The 20,607-nt window shown below is 39.3% G+C and overlaps 1 protein-coding gene across 3 annotated transcripts in view; it reads left to right on the forward strand.

Annotated features, from left to right (window-relative positions):
• tbc1d1 (TBC1 (tre-2/USP6, BUB2, cdc16) domain family, member 1) overlaps positions 1–20,607 on the forward strand; it is a 179,952-nt gene that overhangs the window by 119,228 nt on the left and 40,117 nt on the right. For all 3 annotated transcript variants that reach the window (XM_061977036.2, XM_072914919.1, XM_061977038.1), the window contains one exon: positions 13,084–13,245. In XM_061977036.2, the coding sequence (XP_061833020.1) occupies positions 13,084–13,245 (162 nt within the window). The remainder of the gene's footprint in view (positions 1–13,083; positions 13,246–20,607) is intronic.

The following is a 20,607-nucleotide window of genomic DNA, read 5'->3' on the forward strand; positions in this document are numbered from 1 at the left end:
CTACAGAGGGGGCGCAACTTGTACCAACAAGGGCCGCATAATCAAAAGTCAAAGTATGTTGATGTATTTTGATTTTTTGTAAAAAAAAAAGCTAAACATACAGTCGAGGTCAAAAGTTGTAAAGAACATAATGTCATGGCTGTCTTGAGTTTCCAATCATTTCTACAACTCTTATTTTTTTGTGATAGAGTGATTGGAGCACATACTTGTTGGTCACAAAAAACATTCATGAAGTTTGCTTCTTTTATGAATTTATTATGGGTCTACTGAAAATGTGCTGGGTCAAAAGTATACATACAGCAATGTTAATATTTGCTTACATGTCCCTTGGCAAGTTTACCTGTAATAAGGCACTTTTGGTAGCCATCCACAAGCTTCTGCTTGAATTTTTGACCACTCCTCTTGACTAAATTGGTGCAGTTCGGCTAAATGTGTTGCTTTTCTGACATGGACTTGTTTCTTCAGCATTGTCCACGCGTTTAAGTCAGGGTTTTGGGAAGGCCATTCTAAAACCTTCATTCTAGCCTGATTTAGCCATTCCTTTACCACTTTTGACGTGTGTTTGGGGTAGGGGTACACAAACATTTCGGTTCGGTACGTACCTCGGTTTAGAGGACACGGTTCGGTTAATTTTCGGCAGAGGTGGGTAGTAACGCGCTACATTTACTCCGTTACATCTACTTGAGTAACTTTTGGGATAAATTGTACTTCTAAGAGTAGTTTTAATGCAACATACTTTTACTTTTACTTAAGTATATTTATAGAGAAGGAACGCTACTTATACTCCGCTACTTTTATCTACATTCAGCTCGCTACTCGCTACTAATTTTTATCGATCTGTTAATGCACGCTTTGTTTGTTTTGGTCTGTCAGACAGACCTTCAAAGTGCCTGCCTTACTGGTGACGTTTCACTTCGTTCCACCAATCAGATGCAGTCACTGGTGACGTTGGACCAATCAAACAGAGCCAGGTGGTCACATGACCTGACTTAAACAAGTTGAAAAACTTATTGGGGTGTTACCATTTAGTGGTCAATTGTACGGAATATGTACTGTACTGTGCAATCTAATAATAAAAGTTCCAATCAATCAATCAAAAGTGTGAAGGAAAAAAGATACTTTTTTATTTCAACCGTACATCCCGTCAAAAGCCTAAAGACTGACCGCACATGAGGACGTTCCTGTCTTCACAATAAAAGTACCGCTCCATCGCGCCTGCGCTTTCAAAACAAGAGTCTCCGAAAGCCAGCGCAAACAAGCTAGCAAGCTACGGAGTTTGACGCCAATATATTTCTTGTAAAGTGTATAAAAACGAGTTTGGAAGCTGGACAAATAAGATGCCAAAAACCCACCACTTTCATGTGGTATTAGACAGAAAGGAGGAACTTTTCTTCTCCTCCATTTGAAAACGTGGACGTTATCATCACGACTGTCTGATTACAATCAACGCAAGTCATCAGAATCAGGTAATACACCAACTTATATTCTAGTCTTCATTAAAGAAAGGAATCTATATGTTAAACATGCATGTATATTCATTAAAACAGCTTTAACATGTAAACAAAAACAGCAAAATAAATACATATAAATTATATACTGTATATATCAATGTATATGTATGTATGTATATATATATATATATATATATGTATATATATATATATATATATATATATATATATATATATATATATATATATATATATATATATATATATATATATGAGTGTGTATGTTACTCATCAGTTACTCAGTACTTGAGTAGTTTTTTCACAACATACTTTTTACTTTTACTCAAGTAAATATTTGGGTGACTACTCCTTACTTTTACTTGAGTAATAAATCTCTAAAGTAACAGTACTCTTACTTGAGTACAATTTCTGGCTACTCTACCCACCTCTGATTTTCGGTACAGTAAGAAAACAACAAAATATACATTTTTGGGTTATTTATTTACCAAATTTGCAAAATCTTCCACCAAAAATATTTTTCTTAGTGGAATATTTGATGTGAAGTAATGGGAATCTTGAATAGGTCAATAATTCATAACATTGATTTTGATTCAATATTATGTTTTGAGCAATGACAGTTTGAAAGAAAAAAAAAACTGCTTTGTTTCATTAGTCAACATTGCAACTTTTTCTAAATTACATTTAACCTTTAAGCTTTTTTATTTCACTTTTATTATGTTTTTGTTTATTTTGATAGTATTTTTAGAATGTGCCGTGGGCCTTTAAAACATTAGCGGTGGGCCGCAAATGGCCTCCGGGGCACACTTTTGACACCCCTGCTATAGATAATAAAAAATTAAATGTGATAAATCTATGGATAAAAAGCAGAGCCTGGCGACGCATGCGCGTTTATCATAACTCTCTCTCTCTCTCTGTCTCTGCCCCTCCCTCACCAATGCTGCTGCACGCACAATTTATTTTGTTTTCAACCCCTTCTTAACCCTGAACGTACATTGAAAATACACGCAACCCTAACTCAAAATGCCGGACATTTGAGGCATTTAAGAAACTTCACCCTGACAGCTACGCAAAAGAGGACATGTCCGGGTGAAAAGAGGACGCATGATCAGTCTATCGTAGCCCGTTAGCTGCTAGCATGCCGTGTGTTGTGCCTCGGTGTGCATTGTTTACACAACGTGTGTTACGCTACTTAATATGTCCGTGTGGAAACTCGTTTAGTACACCTCCAAACCAAACCGGAACCCCGTACCGAAACGGTTCAATACAAATACACGTACCGTTTCAACCCTAGTTTGGAGTCATTGTCCTGCGCCCAAGACCCAAACTCCGGGCTGATGATTTTAGGTTGTCCTGAAGAATTTGGAGGTATTGCTCCTTTTTCATTGTCCCATTTACTCTCTGGAAAGCACCAGTTGCATTGGCAGCAAAACAGGCCCAGAGCATAATACTACCACCACCATGCTTGACGGTAGGGCTGGTGTTCCTGGGATTAAAGGCCTCACCTTTTCTCCTCCAGACATATTGCTGGGTATTGTGGCCAAACAGCTCCATTTTTGTTTAATCGGACATCACATGGACAAAGATAAGACCTTCTGGAGGAAAGTTCTATAATTAATGTGTTTTTTTTTATTTATAAAATCGAAAATCAAAATGGCCTCGGCATACTTTGACTTTTCAGTATGCAACCTTTAGTGGAAGATGTTTGGTTACATATGAGTTGTATTCAATGTTTAATTTTTTGTTTGTTTGTTTGTTTACCATTTTACTCTTGTTTTATCCAACAATATGCCCTTGGACACCCCCGTGTTTATACAAAAATTTTTTGCATTGTTCTTACGTTTAAAAGACATGCAATTGTATGAATCCCATGCAATTTTTCACGTCAAAATTGAAAGAACGAATATATTTAGTAAGAAAAGATGAAGTGCTTTATTAGTCCACTTTACTTTCAGGCTTTTGTGGGCCACATGAAACAATGTGGCGGGCCAGAACTCACCCCCTGGCCTTGAGTTTGACACCTGTAGTCTAGTGGAAGGGCAAAACGTGGCAAGCAAAGATGCACCAGCAGAAGAGCTGACCGGGGGCTTCTGCGGATTATCAAACAGAGAAGATTCATGAATCTGTCAGAGAAGTAAATGGTGATTTCTTCACAGTGTTGTATTTTTTTGAAATACTGATTTTGTGGGTTTTAAAGTTAAAGTACCAATGATTGTCACACACACACTAGGTGTGGCGAAATTATTCTCTGCATTTGACCCATCACCCTTGATCACCCCCTGGGAGGTGAGGGGAGCAGTGGGCAGCAGCGGTGGCCGCGCCCGGGAATCATTTTTGGTGATTTAACCCCCAATTCCAACCCTTGATGCTGAGTGCCAAGCAGGGAGGTAATGGCTCCCATTTTTATAGTCTTTGATATGACTCGGCCGGGGTTTGAACTCGCAACCTACCGATCTCAGGCCGGACACTCTAACCACTAGGCCACTGAGCTGTAAGCGGAAGATATGTAGAAATAAACAATAAATACTTGACATTGTTTAAGTTGCGGGCCCTGAATGTAATATCTATGGAGGTTTTCCATGATATTCAATTTTTTTGGAAAGGGTCTGTATTACACAGAATGCACCTTCCCAGGCCTCGAATTTTAACTTTTTATGGTCAAGGCAAGTGTTGCCTTAAAGGAGGGCTCATATTTTAGGGCACCAAGGCAAGTTAGAAGGGCACCAAGGCAAACATTATTTTCTTTCCAGGCAGAGCCTCCAAAGCATATATATATATATATATATATATATATATATATATATATATTAGGGCTGCAACAACTAATCGATTAAAATCGATTATAAAAATAGTTGGTGATTAATTTAGTCATCGATTCGTTGGATCTATGCTATGCGCATGCGCAAAGGCAATTTTTTCTTTTTTTTTGTAATTTATTTATTTATTTTTTATTAACCTTTATTTATAAACTGCAACATGTACAAACAGCTGAGAAACAATCAAAATAAGTATGGTGCCAGTATGCTGTTTTTTTTCTTCAATAAAATACTGGAAAGTATAGAAATGTAGTTTGTCTCTTTTATCCGATTATTAATCAATTAATCGAAGTAATAATCGACAGATTAATCGATTATCAAATTAATCGTTAGTTGCAGCCCTAATATATATATATATATATACATAGCCGTTTTTTCTAATTCATTATTAATATAAACTTTTCAGCTTTTTGTAATTTCATGATTCTATTTTTACATTTTGATAGAGGTAGGTATTTGTTTTTATTATTATTACATTTATATGTACATGTAGATTATGTATTAGGACAGATCCATTAAGAGTTTGAGCACAAATATGTCGTATAGGAATTAACTATACACAATAACACACTAACAAAATGCTGTGTCACATGAATGGTTTTTGAAGTAATACCTTTGTGACATTGAAAAAACACAACTAATGTATAAAAACCTTGTGTTTACTTTTTGATATTAAAATAAAACACAAAGCAGTTTGGCTAATGAAGATAAAGTCTAATAAACAAGCTTTGTTCTTCTCTTGGTTCAGTACAACAGTTTGGCCAACAAAAATAAAGAAGAGTGACACCTCTCACATCGAATACACAATCTTCAAAGCCTTCGTTCAGTTCGATAAGATGACAAAACATTTGAGCTAGTATTGATGTTATTTGAACACTGATACAGTTTGCAGTTAAATAAAGGAGGAGTGAACATGCCAGTCAACAAAGTAAAGACTTTATAAACAAGTTGTGACAAAGTTCACGACACATCGCCTGCTGCAAAACATCATATAGTTTTCTCCTTGGCTGTATACTTTTAGTGTGGGGAGAAGTGTCTCCAATATTGTCCACACCTGTCTCCATCTAAACACAGCAGTGCGCTCTTAAACGCTCGGCGGGAAGCGAGGGAAAATTATATTAAACCAAGCGCTTGGCTCTGCTTACTCCGACGAGAAATCTCCTGAGCAAAGTCCGTGTCCTTAGTCCGCCATGATTATCAAGCCAAACGACGCTAGTGCGCATGCGCCTGACTTTGTGTTGCCTAAAATGCATTAATAAATGACAGTTTTACGGTAATTAAAAGATTAGACGGTATTACTAACTGTCTGGAATTTTATCGTGAATCATCATTATATCGTTTACTGTTACATTCCTCGTCCATTAACAAGTAAAAAGTCAAGGGCGGTCACGGCATGTTCTTGCCGCAGATGTTGGTCAATTTTTTAAGGCTTGCGGCAAATGAATGGATGGTTCCATCCATTCATTCATTCATTTTCTTCCGCTTATCCGAGGTCGGGTCATGGGGACAGCAGCCTAAGCAAGGAAGCCCAGACTTCCCTCTCCCCAGCCACTTCGTCCAGCTCCTCCCGGGGGGATCCCGAGGCGTTCCCAGGCCAACCGGGAGTCACAGTCTTCCCAACGTGTCCTGGGTCTTCCCTGTGGCCTCCTACCAGTTGGACGTGCCCAAAACACCTCCCTAGGGAGGCGTTCAGGTGGCATCCTGACCAGATGCCCGAACCACCTCATCTGGCTCCTCTCCATGTGGAGGAGCTTTAGTTTGAGTTCCTCCCGGATGACAGAGCTTCTCACCCTATCTCTAAGGGAGAGCCCCGCTACCCGGCAGAGGAAACTCATTTCGGCCGCTTGTACCCGTGATCTTGTCCTTTCAGTCATAACCCAAAGCTCATGACCATAGGTGAGGTTGGGAATGTAGATCGACCGGTAAATTGAGAGCTTTGCCTTCCGGCTCAGCTCCTTCTTCACCACAACAGATCGATACAGCGTCCGCATTACTGAAGACGAGCCAATCTTCCCTCACTCGTGAACAAGACTCAGAGGCACTTGAACTCCTCCACTTGGGGCAAGAACTTCTCCCCAACCCGGAGATGGCACTCCACCCTTTTCCAGGCGAGAACCATGGACTCGGACTTGGAGGTGCCGATTCCCATCCCAGTCGCTTCACACTCGGCCAGTGAGAGCTGAAGATCCTGGCCAGATGAAGCCATCAGGACCACATCATTGCCGTGGTTAAAGTTGAGCCCTGCCTGAACAAGGCAAAGTCTTTCATTTTAAAGCAAAATCAAAACACAAGATTATTGTCACTCACACTGAAGAGTGTTATCACAATGATGTCACATCATCTTCCTATTTCTTCCCTTTTAGTGCTGAGCAGCTCTTGTAATCGCTTCATAACACCTAATATCCCTCCTATTTCCTGGGGGGTTACGAAAGCCTTTTGGAGTCTTCTGTCACTTTCAGCACGTGTGCCAAGTTGCATGCTGGTCACTCAGTGAGTGACAAAGCAAATAGGCTCTGAGCAGAAGAAGCGAGTTGAGTTTCAACAAAACAGAAGAGGATGTTAAGAGATAGAGCAAGGAAGGGTGTTGTCAAAAACAGGACCAGATTAGTGCCTCTGGGTGTTCCCTCACCTTGTTTTCATCACTCTTCTAACGGAAACTTACAAGTTGTCTATTTATATTTGCTTCATACACTCTGTGTGTGTGTGTGTGTGTGTGTGTGTGTGTGTGTGTGTGTGTGTGTGTGTGTGTGTGTGTGTGTGTGTGTGTGTGTGTGTGTGTGTGTGTGTGTGTGTGTGTGTGTGTGTGTGTGTGTGTGTGTGTGTGTGTGTGTGTGTGTGTGTGTGTGTGTGTGTGTGTGCGTGCGTGCGTGTGTGTGTGTGCGCTAGTGCGTGATAATTCAGAGTGAAGAACTGCAAAGACAAATAGTTCAACTCATAAGCACACTTAAAGGGGAACATTATCACAATTTCAGAATGGTTAAAACCATTAAAAATCAGTTCCCAGTGGCTTATTATATTTTTCGAAGTTTTTTTCAAAATGTTACCCATCACGCAATATCCCTAAAAAAAGCTTCAAAGTGCCTGATTATAACCATCGTTATATACACCCGTCCATTTTCCTGTGACGTCACACAGTGATGCCAACACAAACAAACATGGCGGATAGAACAGCAAGATATAGCGACATTAGCTCGGATTCAGACTCGGATTTCAGCGGCTTAAGCAATTCAACAGATTACTCATGTATTGAAACGGATGGTTGTAGTGTGGAGACAGGTAGCGAAAACGAAATTGAAGAAGAAACTAAAGCTATTGAGCCATATCGGTTTGAACCGTATGCAAGCGAAACCGACGAAAACGACACGACAGCCAGCGACACGGGAGAAAGCGAGGACGAATTCGGCGATCGCCTTCTAACCAACGATTGGTATGTGTTTGTTTGGCATTAAAGGAAACTAACAACTATGAACTAGGTTTACAGCATATGAAATACATTTGGCAACAACATGCACTTTGAGAGTGCAGACAGCCCAGTTTTCATCAATTAATATATTGTGGTGAAGAAGGAGCTGAGCCGGAAGGCAAAGCTCTCAATTTACCGGTCGATCTACATTCCCATCCTCACCTATGGTCATGAGCTTTGGGTTATGACCGAAAGGACAAGATCACGGGTACAAGCGGCCGAAATGAGTTTCCTCCGCCGAGTGGCAGGGCTCTCCCTTAGAGATAGGGTGAGAAGCTCTGTCATCCGGGAGGAGCTCAAAGTAAAGCCGCTGCTCCTCCACATGGAGAGGAGCCGGATGAGGTGGTTCGGGCATCTGGTCAAAAAAAGGTGAAATAACCAAAAACATGTTTTGTATTCTAGTTTCTTCAAAATAACCACCCTTTGCTCTGATTACTTTTTTGCACACTCTTGGCATTCTCTCGATGACCTTCAAGAGGTATTCACCTGAAATGGTTTTCACTTCACAGGTGTGCTTGAAGCTCATGGAGAGAATGCCAAGAGTGTGCAAAAAAAGTAATCAGAGCAAAGGGTGGCTATTTTGAAGAAACTAGAATATAACACGTTTTTAGTTATTTCACCTTTTTTTGTCAAGTACATAACTCCACATGTGTTCATTCATAGTTTTGATGCCTTCAGTGACAATCTACAATGTAAATAGTCATGGAAATAAAGAAAACCCATTGAATGAGGAGAAGGTGTGTCCAAACTGTACTGTGTGTGTGTGTGTGTGTGTGTGTGTGTGTGTGTGTGTGTGTGTGTGTGTGTGTGTGTGTGTGTGTGTGTGTGTGTGTGTGTGTGTGTGTGTGTGTGTGTGTGTGTGTGTGTGTGTGTGTGTGTGTGTGTGTGTGTGTGTGTGTGTGTATATATATATATATATATATATATATAAATATATATATATATATATTGTGTGTGGGTGTGTGTGTGTGTATATATATATATATATATATATATATATTGTGTGTGTGTGTGTGTGTATATATATATATATATACATGTATATATATATATATATATATATATAGATAGATAGATAGATAGATATGTGAGTATGTATATATATGTGTGTGTGTGTATGTGCGTATATTTATAACTATATATATAAACACACTCACACATTATTATACATAATATGTGTGTGTATATGTATGTATATGTGTGTGTATAAAATATATATATGTGTGTATATAAATATATATATATATGTGTATATAACTATATATGTGTATATATATATATATATATATATATATATATATATATATATATATATATATATATACACACATATATATATATAGTTATATATTTATATACACATATATATATTTATATACACACATATATATATATATGTATGTGTGGGAAAAAAATCACAAGACTATTTCATCTCTACAGGCCTGTTTCATGAGGGGGGGTTCCCTCAATCATCAGGAGATTTTAATGGGAGCATTCACATACCATGGATTATATAGGGCACAGAGTGGGTGGGTACAGGCTGGTGTAGGGGCGTGGTGATTGGCTCATGTGTTACCTAGGAGGTGTTTCCGTCTGTGGCGGCATGCTGTTACAATTTCGCTGCGCTTGTTGAGGGATGACAGGTCTGGACGGTAAATAATAAACAGTTTTTCTTTCAAGCATAGGTTGCATCTTTTATTACCACTATTGTAAGGTGTGCTGGATGCAAGAATTTGCCATGTTATTGAATATTCAACATTATTGTCTTTGAGGTCCCAAATGTGTTTGCTGAGTTCTGTGGTATTCCGCAGGTTTTGGTTCCTGAAAGAAGCCTTGTGATTGTTCCATCTGGTTTTGAACTCTCCCTCAGTTAATCCTACATATGTGTCGGATGTGTTAATGTCCTTGCGTGTTACCTTAGATTGGTAGACAACTGATGTTTGTAAGCACCCCCCGTTGAGAGGGCAATCAGGTTTCTTTCGACAGTTGCAACCTTTGTTGGTTTTGGAGTCGCTCTGTCCGGGGGCCGACGGCTCATTTGCAATTGTTTTGTTGTGGTTTGAGATGATTTGTCGTATATTGTTCATACAGCTGTAGCTCAATTTAATGTTGTTCTTGTTGAATACTTTTCTTAGGGTGTTGTCTTTGGGAAAGTGTTTGTCAATCAGATTGAGGAATTTGTGTCCAATGTTAGTTGAGACGTTTTTGCTGTATGGGGGGTTGTACCAGATGATGTCGTTTCGTTTTCTGTTCTTTTTCGGTTGGTTTCCTGGCGTGGGTGAAATTGTATCCGCTTTCATCAAGGGCTTTTTGGTACGGGGGGGTTGCTTGGTCAAATTCAGCTTTGCTAGATGACAGCATCGATAGCCTTTTATTAATTCCGGTAGGTATTCTTTTCGTGGTGGTGGGTGGGTGGTTGCTGTCATGGTGCACGTATTGGAGTGTTGTGTTGGGTTTCGTGAATGGTTGGTAGCTGTTATTTCTCAGGTTGAAAGTGACGTCAAGGAAGTTGACGGTTTGCTTGTTGGCTTCAATCGTGATCCGTAGGCCGTTCTCTTTGAAAATTTGGCATATGCACTTCTTGGTATTCTCGCTGCTCCTTGGCGAGGCGCGACACACTGCCAGTCCGTCATCACGGTAAATACCAAGGTTCAGATTGAGGCTGGCGAGCTGGGAGAGGAGGAAACTCCCAACGAGTTCACACGTTTCTGCTCCGTCAAAACTTCCCATAGTGACGTCAAATGTTGCATTGTTCTTTTTTGCCATGCCACGCCCCTACACCAGCCTGTACCCACCCACTCTGTGCCCTATATAATCCATGGTATGTGAATGCTCCCATTAAAATCTCCTGATGATTGAGGGAACCACCCCTCATGAAACAGGCCTGTAGAGATGAAATAGTCTTGTGATTTTTTTCCCACACATACATATATTGCGCTCTACTACGGTATCGAGCACTATTTTTTGGATAACCTTATTAAGATATATATGTATATATATATATATATATATATATATATATATATATATATATATATACATACCGCATGTGTATATAAATATATATGTGTATAGAAATATGTGTGTGTGTATATATGTATGTATCTGTATATATGTATGTGTATATATGTATATATATATATATATATATATATATATATATATATATATATATATATATATATATATATATATATACCGTATTTTTCGGACTATAAGGCGCAGTTTTTTTTTTTATAGTTTGGCCGGGGGTGCGACTTATACTCAGGAGCGACTTATGTGTGAAATTATTAACACATTAGCGTAAAATATCAAATAATATTATTTAGCTCATTCGCGTAAGAGACTAGATGTATAAGATTTCATGGGATTTAGCGATTAGGAGTGACAGATTGTTTGGTAAACGTATAGCATGTTCTATATGTTATGGTTATTTGAATGACTCTTACCATAATATGTTACGTTAACATACCAGTTGGTTATTTATGCCTCATATAACGTACACTTATTCAGCCTGTTGTTCACTATTCTTTATTTATTTTAAATTCCCTTTCAATTGTCTATTCTTGGTGTTGGCTTTTATCAAATAAATTTCCCCCAAAAATGCGACTTATACTCCAGTACGACTTATATATGTTTTTTTTCCTTCTTTATTATGCATTTTCGGCCGGTGCGACTTATACTCCGAAAAATATGGTGTATATATATATATATATATATATATATATATATATATATATATATATATATATATATACTAGAGATGCGCGGATAGGCAATTATTTCATCCGCAACCGCATCAGAAAGTCGTCAACCATCCGCCATCCACCCGATGTAACATTTGATCAGAACCGCATCCGCCCGCACCCGCCCGTTGTTATATATCTAATATAGACGATGCAAGGCATTAGTGAGGTTATAAAGCTTTTGCCTGTTAAAGAAAGGAGACTGATCCAATGCAGTGCAGACATTCGCGTGCCACGCTGTCACGACCCAGACGCACACCAGTGCGCAATCATATGGGAGCCGCGCTGAGCGCACCTCCAAGCGCGTCTCGCTGCCGGCGACGGCCGCGTATGAGCCCGACGCTCCAGCGCCATCCATTTTCAGGGCTAGTTGATTCGGCAGGTGGGTTGTTACACACTCCTTAGCGGGTTCCGACTTCCATGGCCACCGTCCAGCTGCTGTCTTTATCAACCAGGGTGAGCCCCACCCCTTTCGTGAGCGCACTGCGCGCGGAGTGACCCCTGTTACGCGCCCCCGACAATGGGGGTGGCGGGCAGGTAAGCTGCGCGGGCGGAGCGCGCGGAGTGACCCCTGTTACGAGCCCCCGGCCACGGGGGTGGCGGGCAGGTAAGCTGCTTACCTGCTGCGTGTGACGCCGGCCGCGGCGAAGGCGGACGAGGCGGGGTGTCGGTGCGGTGGGCGCGGTGGTGACCCTGGACGTGCGTCGGGCCCTTCTCGCGGATCGCCTCAGCTACGGCTCCCGGTGGGGCCCTCTCGGGGGAAGGGGCCTCGGTCCCGGACCCCGGCGAGGCGTCCCTTCTCCGCTCCGTAAAAGTGTCCATCTCTTTTTTTTTTTTTCTTCTGTTGTGGCATATGCTGCAGGTGCCTGCTCGTTTTTCGTATGTGGGTAACAACATTTAACTATGTATATATATTTCCGAATTGGTTTAACTGCCACCCGCCTGAATCTATTTAAAATCTAATTTTTTTTTATTTCAACCACCCGACCCGACCCGACCCGCGGATAAAATCTAATTTTTTTTTTATTTCATCCGCCCGATCCGCGGATAATCCGTGGACTCCGCGGTTGTGCCCGCAAACCGCGTATCTCTAATATACACACACGTATGTGTGTGTGTGTGTGTGTGTGTGTGTGTGTGTGTGTGTGTGTGTGTGTGTGTGTGTGTGTGTATCGATGTATGCCAAATATGGATAATCGGCTCGGCCAATAATCGGTCGATCCCTAAATCGGCTGCTCTATCTATTGTGCCTGTGATCTATGATTGTGAGTTGCTGCCACAGGATGTTGTAGATCTGCGATTCTGTGTTCCTTTTTTAAAATAACCCCCCATGCTGTGAATACTGCTGCTAGGAACAACATGCTGCTTACCCTGCTTCAGCTGTTGTTTCCATGTCAAGACTCATGGCAAATCTTTCCAGCTGTTTCCTCCCATTTGGATGATTTTAGCCTGCAAGTGGTGTGTGTGGTACACATGTGGAGGTGTGATGTAAGATCCACGCATTCGCGAAGCACACATTCTGCAGGCAGGTGTTCCACCTGTGTCATAACGAAGGGCAACGTCCATGATGTGTGTGTGTTTGTTTGCAGCCTCGGAGAGCGACCTGCAGAACAAGCGCCTCAAGCTGGACTACGAGGAAATCACGCCATGCCTGAAGGAGGTCACTCTGGTCTGGGAGAAGATGCTGGGATCTCCTGGAAGGGCAAAGGTCAAATTTGACACCGAAACCATACACGCGTCGGTTACACAAGGTTTGTTTGCCTTTATCTATCAGCTCGGGTTTTTTTCTTTTCTTTGAAATCGACAGCAGGGTTCTGCAAATATTGACCAGAGCTTAAAGGGTAATGCTCCACAACTGGAACTGTGTAGTGTAGTCTCTTATCAGCGTCGGTCTTGTTTCCCCAGTACTGCAAAGGAATCTGGACTTGATCCAGTTTTTGTTTGCCCTTCAGCTACTTGTCTTTCTGTCTGCTTGCTTGCTGCGTGCTGAAATGGTAACTGCACTTTTTGCAATTTTGCCCATCGTTCACAATCATTATGAGAAACAAGACGGATGTAATTGTTGTTTTAATGCATTGTTTTTTTTTTTGCAAATATATTTTATTCAATTTTGCAGTTAAAATCACATTTGACAGTCATACTTTGCTCACGCAGGCCCTTCATACAAGCACTCATACACACTCACATGCACACTTGAGGACAGAGGTGCACTTGGACTTTAACAACTCAAGGTTTACATCAGGGGTGTCAAACTCAAATACAGAGTGGGCCAAAATTTAAAACTGAACAAATCCGCGGGCCAAGGTTGAACAAATTAACCTTTTAATAGGGACCCAAACAAGTTTTGCATTGAATATTGAACAAGCAAGGCTTATATAACTTTATAGTGACATGCAAAATCCAGTTTCAAATAATAATAATAATAATAATAAAAAAATATCAATGGCATACATACTTGCCAACCCTCCCGAATTTTCCGGGAGACTCCCGAAATTCAGTGCCTCACCCGAAAACCTCCCGGGACAAATATTCTCCCGAAAATCTCCCGATTTTCAGCCAGAGCTGGAGGCCACGCCCCCTCCAGGTCCTTGCGGACCAGAGTGAGGACAGCCTTTTTTCAAGACGGGAGGACAACAGGGTGACAAGAACTAAATCATCCAGACTAGGGATAAATTGTATTATTATGTTTATCTTACCTAAAAATAAATACATTTATTAATTTAAAAAATAAATAAATGTTTACTATATTTTGCTAAAAACATCAAAATTAATTGTATTTTTATTTGTATTTTTTCTGACTCCTTATTACATGCAGCCATAGAATTATACATTAAAATAAACATATTTGAAATAATTAATTTTAAATTATCATAATAATTCATTTAAAATGACCATATTTAATTATTAAAATAATTGCTTGTTTATCAACAACTTTAGCATTTTATTCATTACATTTTGAAGCTCTCAGAAGCCAAGTTATGTTATATTCCTTAAGATTTATTTATGCAAGTTTGAAGTATCAATTATCTAAACACAGTTTTGTTTGCATATTTTCAGGATGTGTATATATATATATATATATATATATATATATATATATATATATATATATATATACCGGTGTGTATATATATATATATATATATATATATATATATATAGCTAGAATTCACTGAAAGTCAAGTCTTTATTTTATTTATATATTTATATTAATATATATATATATATATATATATATATATATATATATATATATATATATATAATGTATGAAATACTTGACTTGGTGAATTCTAGCTGTCAATATACTCCTCCCCTCTTAACCATGCCCCACCTCGCCCCCGGCCACGCCCCCCACCTCCCGAAATCGGAGGTCTCAAGGTTGGCAAGTATGATGGCATATCAAATACAATTTAAATAAAAATTGAATGCCTCTTTTCTATTTGCAGCCTTCTGAGGTAAATATCAACATTAACTTTTTCCACAGGCTAATAAATTTGGAAATAATATAACAATGAATAAAACAACCATTCAGGACTTTAAACTGCTAAGTTTGCAACACACTGATCTAATCTGACGTGCCCAAGCCAGATATCTGCCATCTTTTCTTGGATGCTAGTTCATTAATGTCGGAGCTCAGGCAACCCTCATTATCGAACGAAGGTGTTCATCAGTCATTATATCTCTTCCACCCGGACCACAGTCTTGGGGGCGTGCCATAAATGCACTGTCTTTAACGTCCTCTACGAGTTATTGTCACGTCCGCTTTCCATTCATTGTAACATGGTTCGGACCCAGTCACAAGATATGTGCGGCTTCTGTACGCACACACGAGTGAATGCAACGCATACTTTATCAACAGCGATACAGGTTACACTGAGACAACCAGTATAAAAAACTATAACACTGTTAGAAATATACGCCACATTGTGAACCCACACCAAACAAGAATGACAAACACATTTCGGGAGAACATCCGCACCGTAACACAACATAAACACAACAGAACAAATACCCAGAATCTTTTGCAGCACTAACTCTTCCAGGACGCTACAATATACACCCCCGCTACCACCAAACCTCCCCCCCACACACACACACCTTGTAGCGTCCCGGAAGAGTTAGTGCTGCAAAGGGTTCTGGGTATTTGTTCTGTTGTGTTACGGTGCGGATGTTCTCCCAAAATGTGTTTGTCATTCTTGTTTGGTGTGGATTCACAGTGTGGCGTATATTTCTAACAGTGTTAAAGTTTTTTATTCGGCTACCCTCAGTGTAACCTGTATCACTGTTGATTATGTATGCGTTGCATTCAATTGTGTGTGCACATGTTACGTGACTGGGCCAGCAGCGCTGAAGTTTGAAAGACTCCCGGGAGGGTTGGCAAGTATGAGAATTAGTGGTGATTGCGGTGTTACCGCGGCACCGCCGCAATATATAATCGGCGGGCCAGCTTTAGTGTTAATTTGATATTGCCTCAAGGGCCAAGTGAAATTACACGGCGGGCCAAATTTGGCCCGTGGGCCAGAGTTTGACACCCATGGTTTACAGCAGTGACGTGCGGTGAGGTTGATGGCTGGTGAGGCACTGACTTCATCACAGTCAGATATGAACCCTAAAGAGTATCTTATTCACCATTTGATTGGCAGCAGTTAACGGGTTATGTTTAAAAGCTCATACCAGCATTCTTCCCTGCTTGGCACTCAGCATCAAGGGTTGGAATTGGGGGTTAAATCACCAAAAATGATTCCCGGGCGCGGCGCCGCTGCTGCCCACTGCTCCCCTCACCTCCCAGGGGGTGAACAAGGGAATGGGTCAAATGCAGAGGACAAATTTCATTACATCTAGTGTGTGTGTGACAATCATTGGTACTTTAACTTAACTTTAACTTTACACATACAAACTGTAGCACACAAAAAAGCACATTTAATAAAAAAAACGTTATTATGGTCTTACTTTTACTTATAAATTAAGTCCATGCGCCGCAACTAAAGCCCTCACTTAAACTTTCCACGTGCAAGATTGAATCTATTTAAAAAAGTGTAACCGAGGGTTTATAAATGTCGCCTATACTGTATGAAACTACAAAATAACAAACACGGAGGCTCCAGTTTACACGAGGACCACTTTATTTACCTTCTTTCAAAAACCTCCGCTCCACTCCGTGTCATCACTTCCGCTCTTAGCGCCTTCAAAATAAGAGCTCAAGGCATATACTGTATAACAGCGCATAACAGGAACTTAACATCACAAAGAGGAAAGCCCATAAAAATAGGTTACAAGAGTTATTTAATAAGAAGCCAAAAAGTGCAAAAAAAATAATGTTCGTGTTGGAGGAGTTGTGAATTAGGTACACCTGCAGTCTGCAGGTGTACCTAATGTTGTGGCCCTGCAGTCATTCACAACTCCTCCAACACGAACATTATTGTTTTTGCACTTTTTGGCTTCTTATGAAATAACTTTTTTAAATAGATTCAATCTTGCACGTGGAAAGTTTAAGTGTGGGCTTTAGTTGATATAACAATTCTACGGCGGGGGTGCAGGAGACAGGATTACTGGAGCCTCAGCCAGTGCGTCTTCGCAGCAGTTTTTTATGATTGCTCAGCACAAGAAATACGTTACACACATACAGTTGTTGACAAAATACACTGTACATTATATACCTCAGCTAACTGAACTATGGAAGTGTATAATATAGTTCATATAGCAATACAGTCTCACTGCACAGCAGGCCAGCAGTTAGCCGAGTCCGCAATCCATGTTGAGGCACTGAGTGACGTGCCTCAACTGGCTGCTGTTCACCGCACCGTCTCTTCTCAGTATTTGAACGGCAAATGTGAAAATTCAGCGATTTTGAATAAAAATAATCTAAAACTGGTGAAGTTAAATGGAAAATAACGTTATAGTATAATCACTGGATACATATAACAATTTAATACATTTTTTTTCTTTTTACATTTTTTTTCTTTCCATAATGGCAGGTGAGGCCCGGCCTCTAGTGACTGCACGTCACTGGTTTACAGTATAGACATAATTAGAAAAAATACCCAGATATTGTATATATATCCATCCATCCTGCTCTGGCTCAGGATCAGCAGTCTATCCAGACCATAGCAAGATGGATGAATATTCCTCGGCATCAAGGATCCTCAGGAAGTGATCACAAGATCACCTCCTGAGGACCTCTCCACCGTTCACACTTAAAAAAGAAGAAGAAAGTCACAGGGCATGATCAGATGCAAAAAAATACAACATAAAAAGTGACCAAAAAAAAGTAAGTAAACAGTGACAAAACCATATCAATAGTGACACAAAAAGCAATAGTAGTGTGGGATCAATACAAAAAATTAGAGGTGTCCGATAATGGCTTTTTTTAAATTCCGATATTGCCCAAGTCTTAATTACCGATTCCGATATCAAACGATACCGATATATACAGTCGTGGAATTAACACATTATTATGCCTAATGTTGCTGGATGCATTAAACAATGTAACAATACATTGATAGTTAGCGCCATTGGGGCATTAGCATAAAGTTTGCAACAGTTCCTTGAATTTGTTCAACTTGAACATAATATTAACATTATTATTATTATCATTACTTATTAAAAATACTCGCAGGAAAGTGAACATTGTAAGACAATTAATTCAGCCTTGGCTCAATGGATTTAGCTCCTAAAGACACATGACAGGTTTTGGCCCTTCATCACTGTTCAATAAAATAAAAACTTCAAATAACTTAGGACTGGATCATTATGGCAAAAATAATTATCACAATTATTTTAATTGATATTGTAATCACAATTAATTACACGATTATTTTGAAAACAAGAGTATATAGTTTAAAAAAAACGGATTTACATTTTGGTAGTAACTAATAAACCACAAGTAAAATAATAATACATTTAAATAAGAATATCAATATAAAAACAATAAAATTCAGTTTTTCCGTTTTTTTTTTTACCTTTTACACTTATTTTACCATCATAGAGTGTGTGCTTCTGTATCAAAATAGAATGTAATAAAATGTTTGTTAATTAAATGGAAAAATCCTCACATTTATTGGTCTTTAGTCAACTTTGACCAGTATTTTAGGTTAAAGCATAATAATTGTGTAAATGTATCAATAAGTGCTTTAACTATATCATGCTTGTGTAAGCTCCTTATTTGAAACCTTTATTTTGGTAGAGCAGTCAGACTGGATGTGGCGCACCGCTCTATTATTGTGAAGGGGGGAAGTGTGCTTTGTTGTTGTCAGCTTGACGAGTAAGGAGACAATTTGAGGCTGTTAAAAAAAAAATAGCGAGCCTCTCAAGTTGCTTTATCAATGGGGTTGGGATCATCAATTGTGGTGTGAATGAGAAGGTATGTCCAAACTTTTGGCCTGTACTGTATATATATTTAATAGAGATGTCCGATATTGGCTTTTTTGCCGATATCCGATATTCCAATATTGTCCAACTCTTAATTACCGATTCCGATATCAAGCGATACCGATATATACAGTCGTGGAATTAACACATTATTATGCCTAATTTTGTTGTGATGCCCCGCTGGATGCATTAAACAATGTAACAAGGTTTTCCAAAATAAATCAACTCAAGTTATGGAAAAAAAATGCCAACATGGCACTGCCATATTCATTATTGAAGTCACAAAGTGCTTTTTTTTTTTAACATGCCTCAAAACAGCAGCTTGGAATTTGGGACATGCTCATGAGGAGTTTGAGGTGGGGGGGGGGGGGCGGGGGGGGGGGGGGGGGGGGTATATTGTAGTGTCCCGGAAGAGTTAGTGCTGCAAGGGGTTCTGGGTATTTGTTCTGTTGTGTTACGGTGCGGATGTTCTCCCGAAACGTGTTTGTCATTCTTGTTTGGTGTGGGTTCACAGTGGTGCATATTTGTAACAGTGTTAAAGTTGTTTATACGGCCACCCTCAGTGTGACCTGTATGGCTGATGACCAAGTATGCTTGCATTCACTAATGTGTGAGAAAAGCCGTAGATATTATGTGACTGGGCCGGCACGCAAAGGCAGTGCCTTTAAGGTTTATTGGCGCACTGTACCTCTCCCTACGTCCGTGTACACAGCGGCGTTTTAAAAAGTCATACATTTTACTTTTTGATACCGATCATTTCCGATATTACATTTTAAAGCATTTATCGGCCGATAATATCTGCAGTCTGATATTATCGGACATCTCTACAAAAAATAATAACAATAAAAAAGGAATACAACTACAAAAAAAATAGCTTTTTTTTTTTAAATGTATATAAGTTATGATTAAATGTATGTCAGTAAAGGTTTCTAGAACTAGAATATAAAACATGTTTTCAGTTATTTCACCTTTCTTTTGTTAAGTGCATAACTCCACATGTGTTCATTCATAGTTTTGATGTGACAATCAGAAGGTGTGTCCAAACTTTTGGCATGTACTGTAAATAAAGTATTGTTGACAGTTTTTGAATGCGTTTTTAAAGTGATTTAGAGGTAGAATTGATTGCTAACATGAGCTGTGCTGCTAGCTACCTAGAACGAGCCGATTTTTCTGTTAGAAAGTGGGGGAAAAAAGCAAAACTCTTGTCTTCTTGTCTCTCGTAATGATTGTGAACGATAGGCAAAATAAAGTTTAAAAAAAATGCAGTTCCCCAATGTTTTCAAGGATATGTGTACAGCTCCACTAATGAACATTGGAGTGTTACTTTCAAAGGCAAAATTAAAGTATTGCTAGAAACATAATTTTACCTGGAACTTTATTGTATTATATGTATAGTACATGTCCAAAAAGAAAAAAAAAGCATAAAACACAGTATATTTAAATATACTAAATGTAAAAAAGGGAATAAATATTCAAAATAATCTAGTTTGGTTACGCCATCATGAGCGCAACACAAGGTTGTAAAAGTTTCAACTACAATTCTAAATAAGATGTCGAAAGCAAACTGAAATCAAATACACACAGCTTAAAGATTGATCAATACCTATTTATGATGATTTATCACAATATGAAATAAATATACCTGAACAGAACGCTCATGATGGTTACACCAAAAAGTAACGCTATGAATTGCGTTTTTCCAAGTTTTTGGGGCATTTTTATGCTATTTCCAAGCATCTCCT

Source organism: Nerophis lumbriciformis, linkage group LG16 (genome assembly GCF_033978685.3).
Source record: "Nerophis lumbriciformis linkage group LG16, RoL_Nlum_v2.1, whole genome shotgun sequence".
Lineage (NCBI taxonomy): Eukaryota > Metazoa > Chordata > Actinopteri > Syngnathiformes > Syngnathidae > Nerophis > Nerophis lumbriciformis.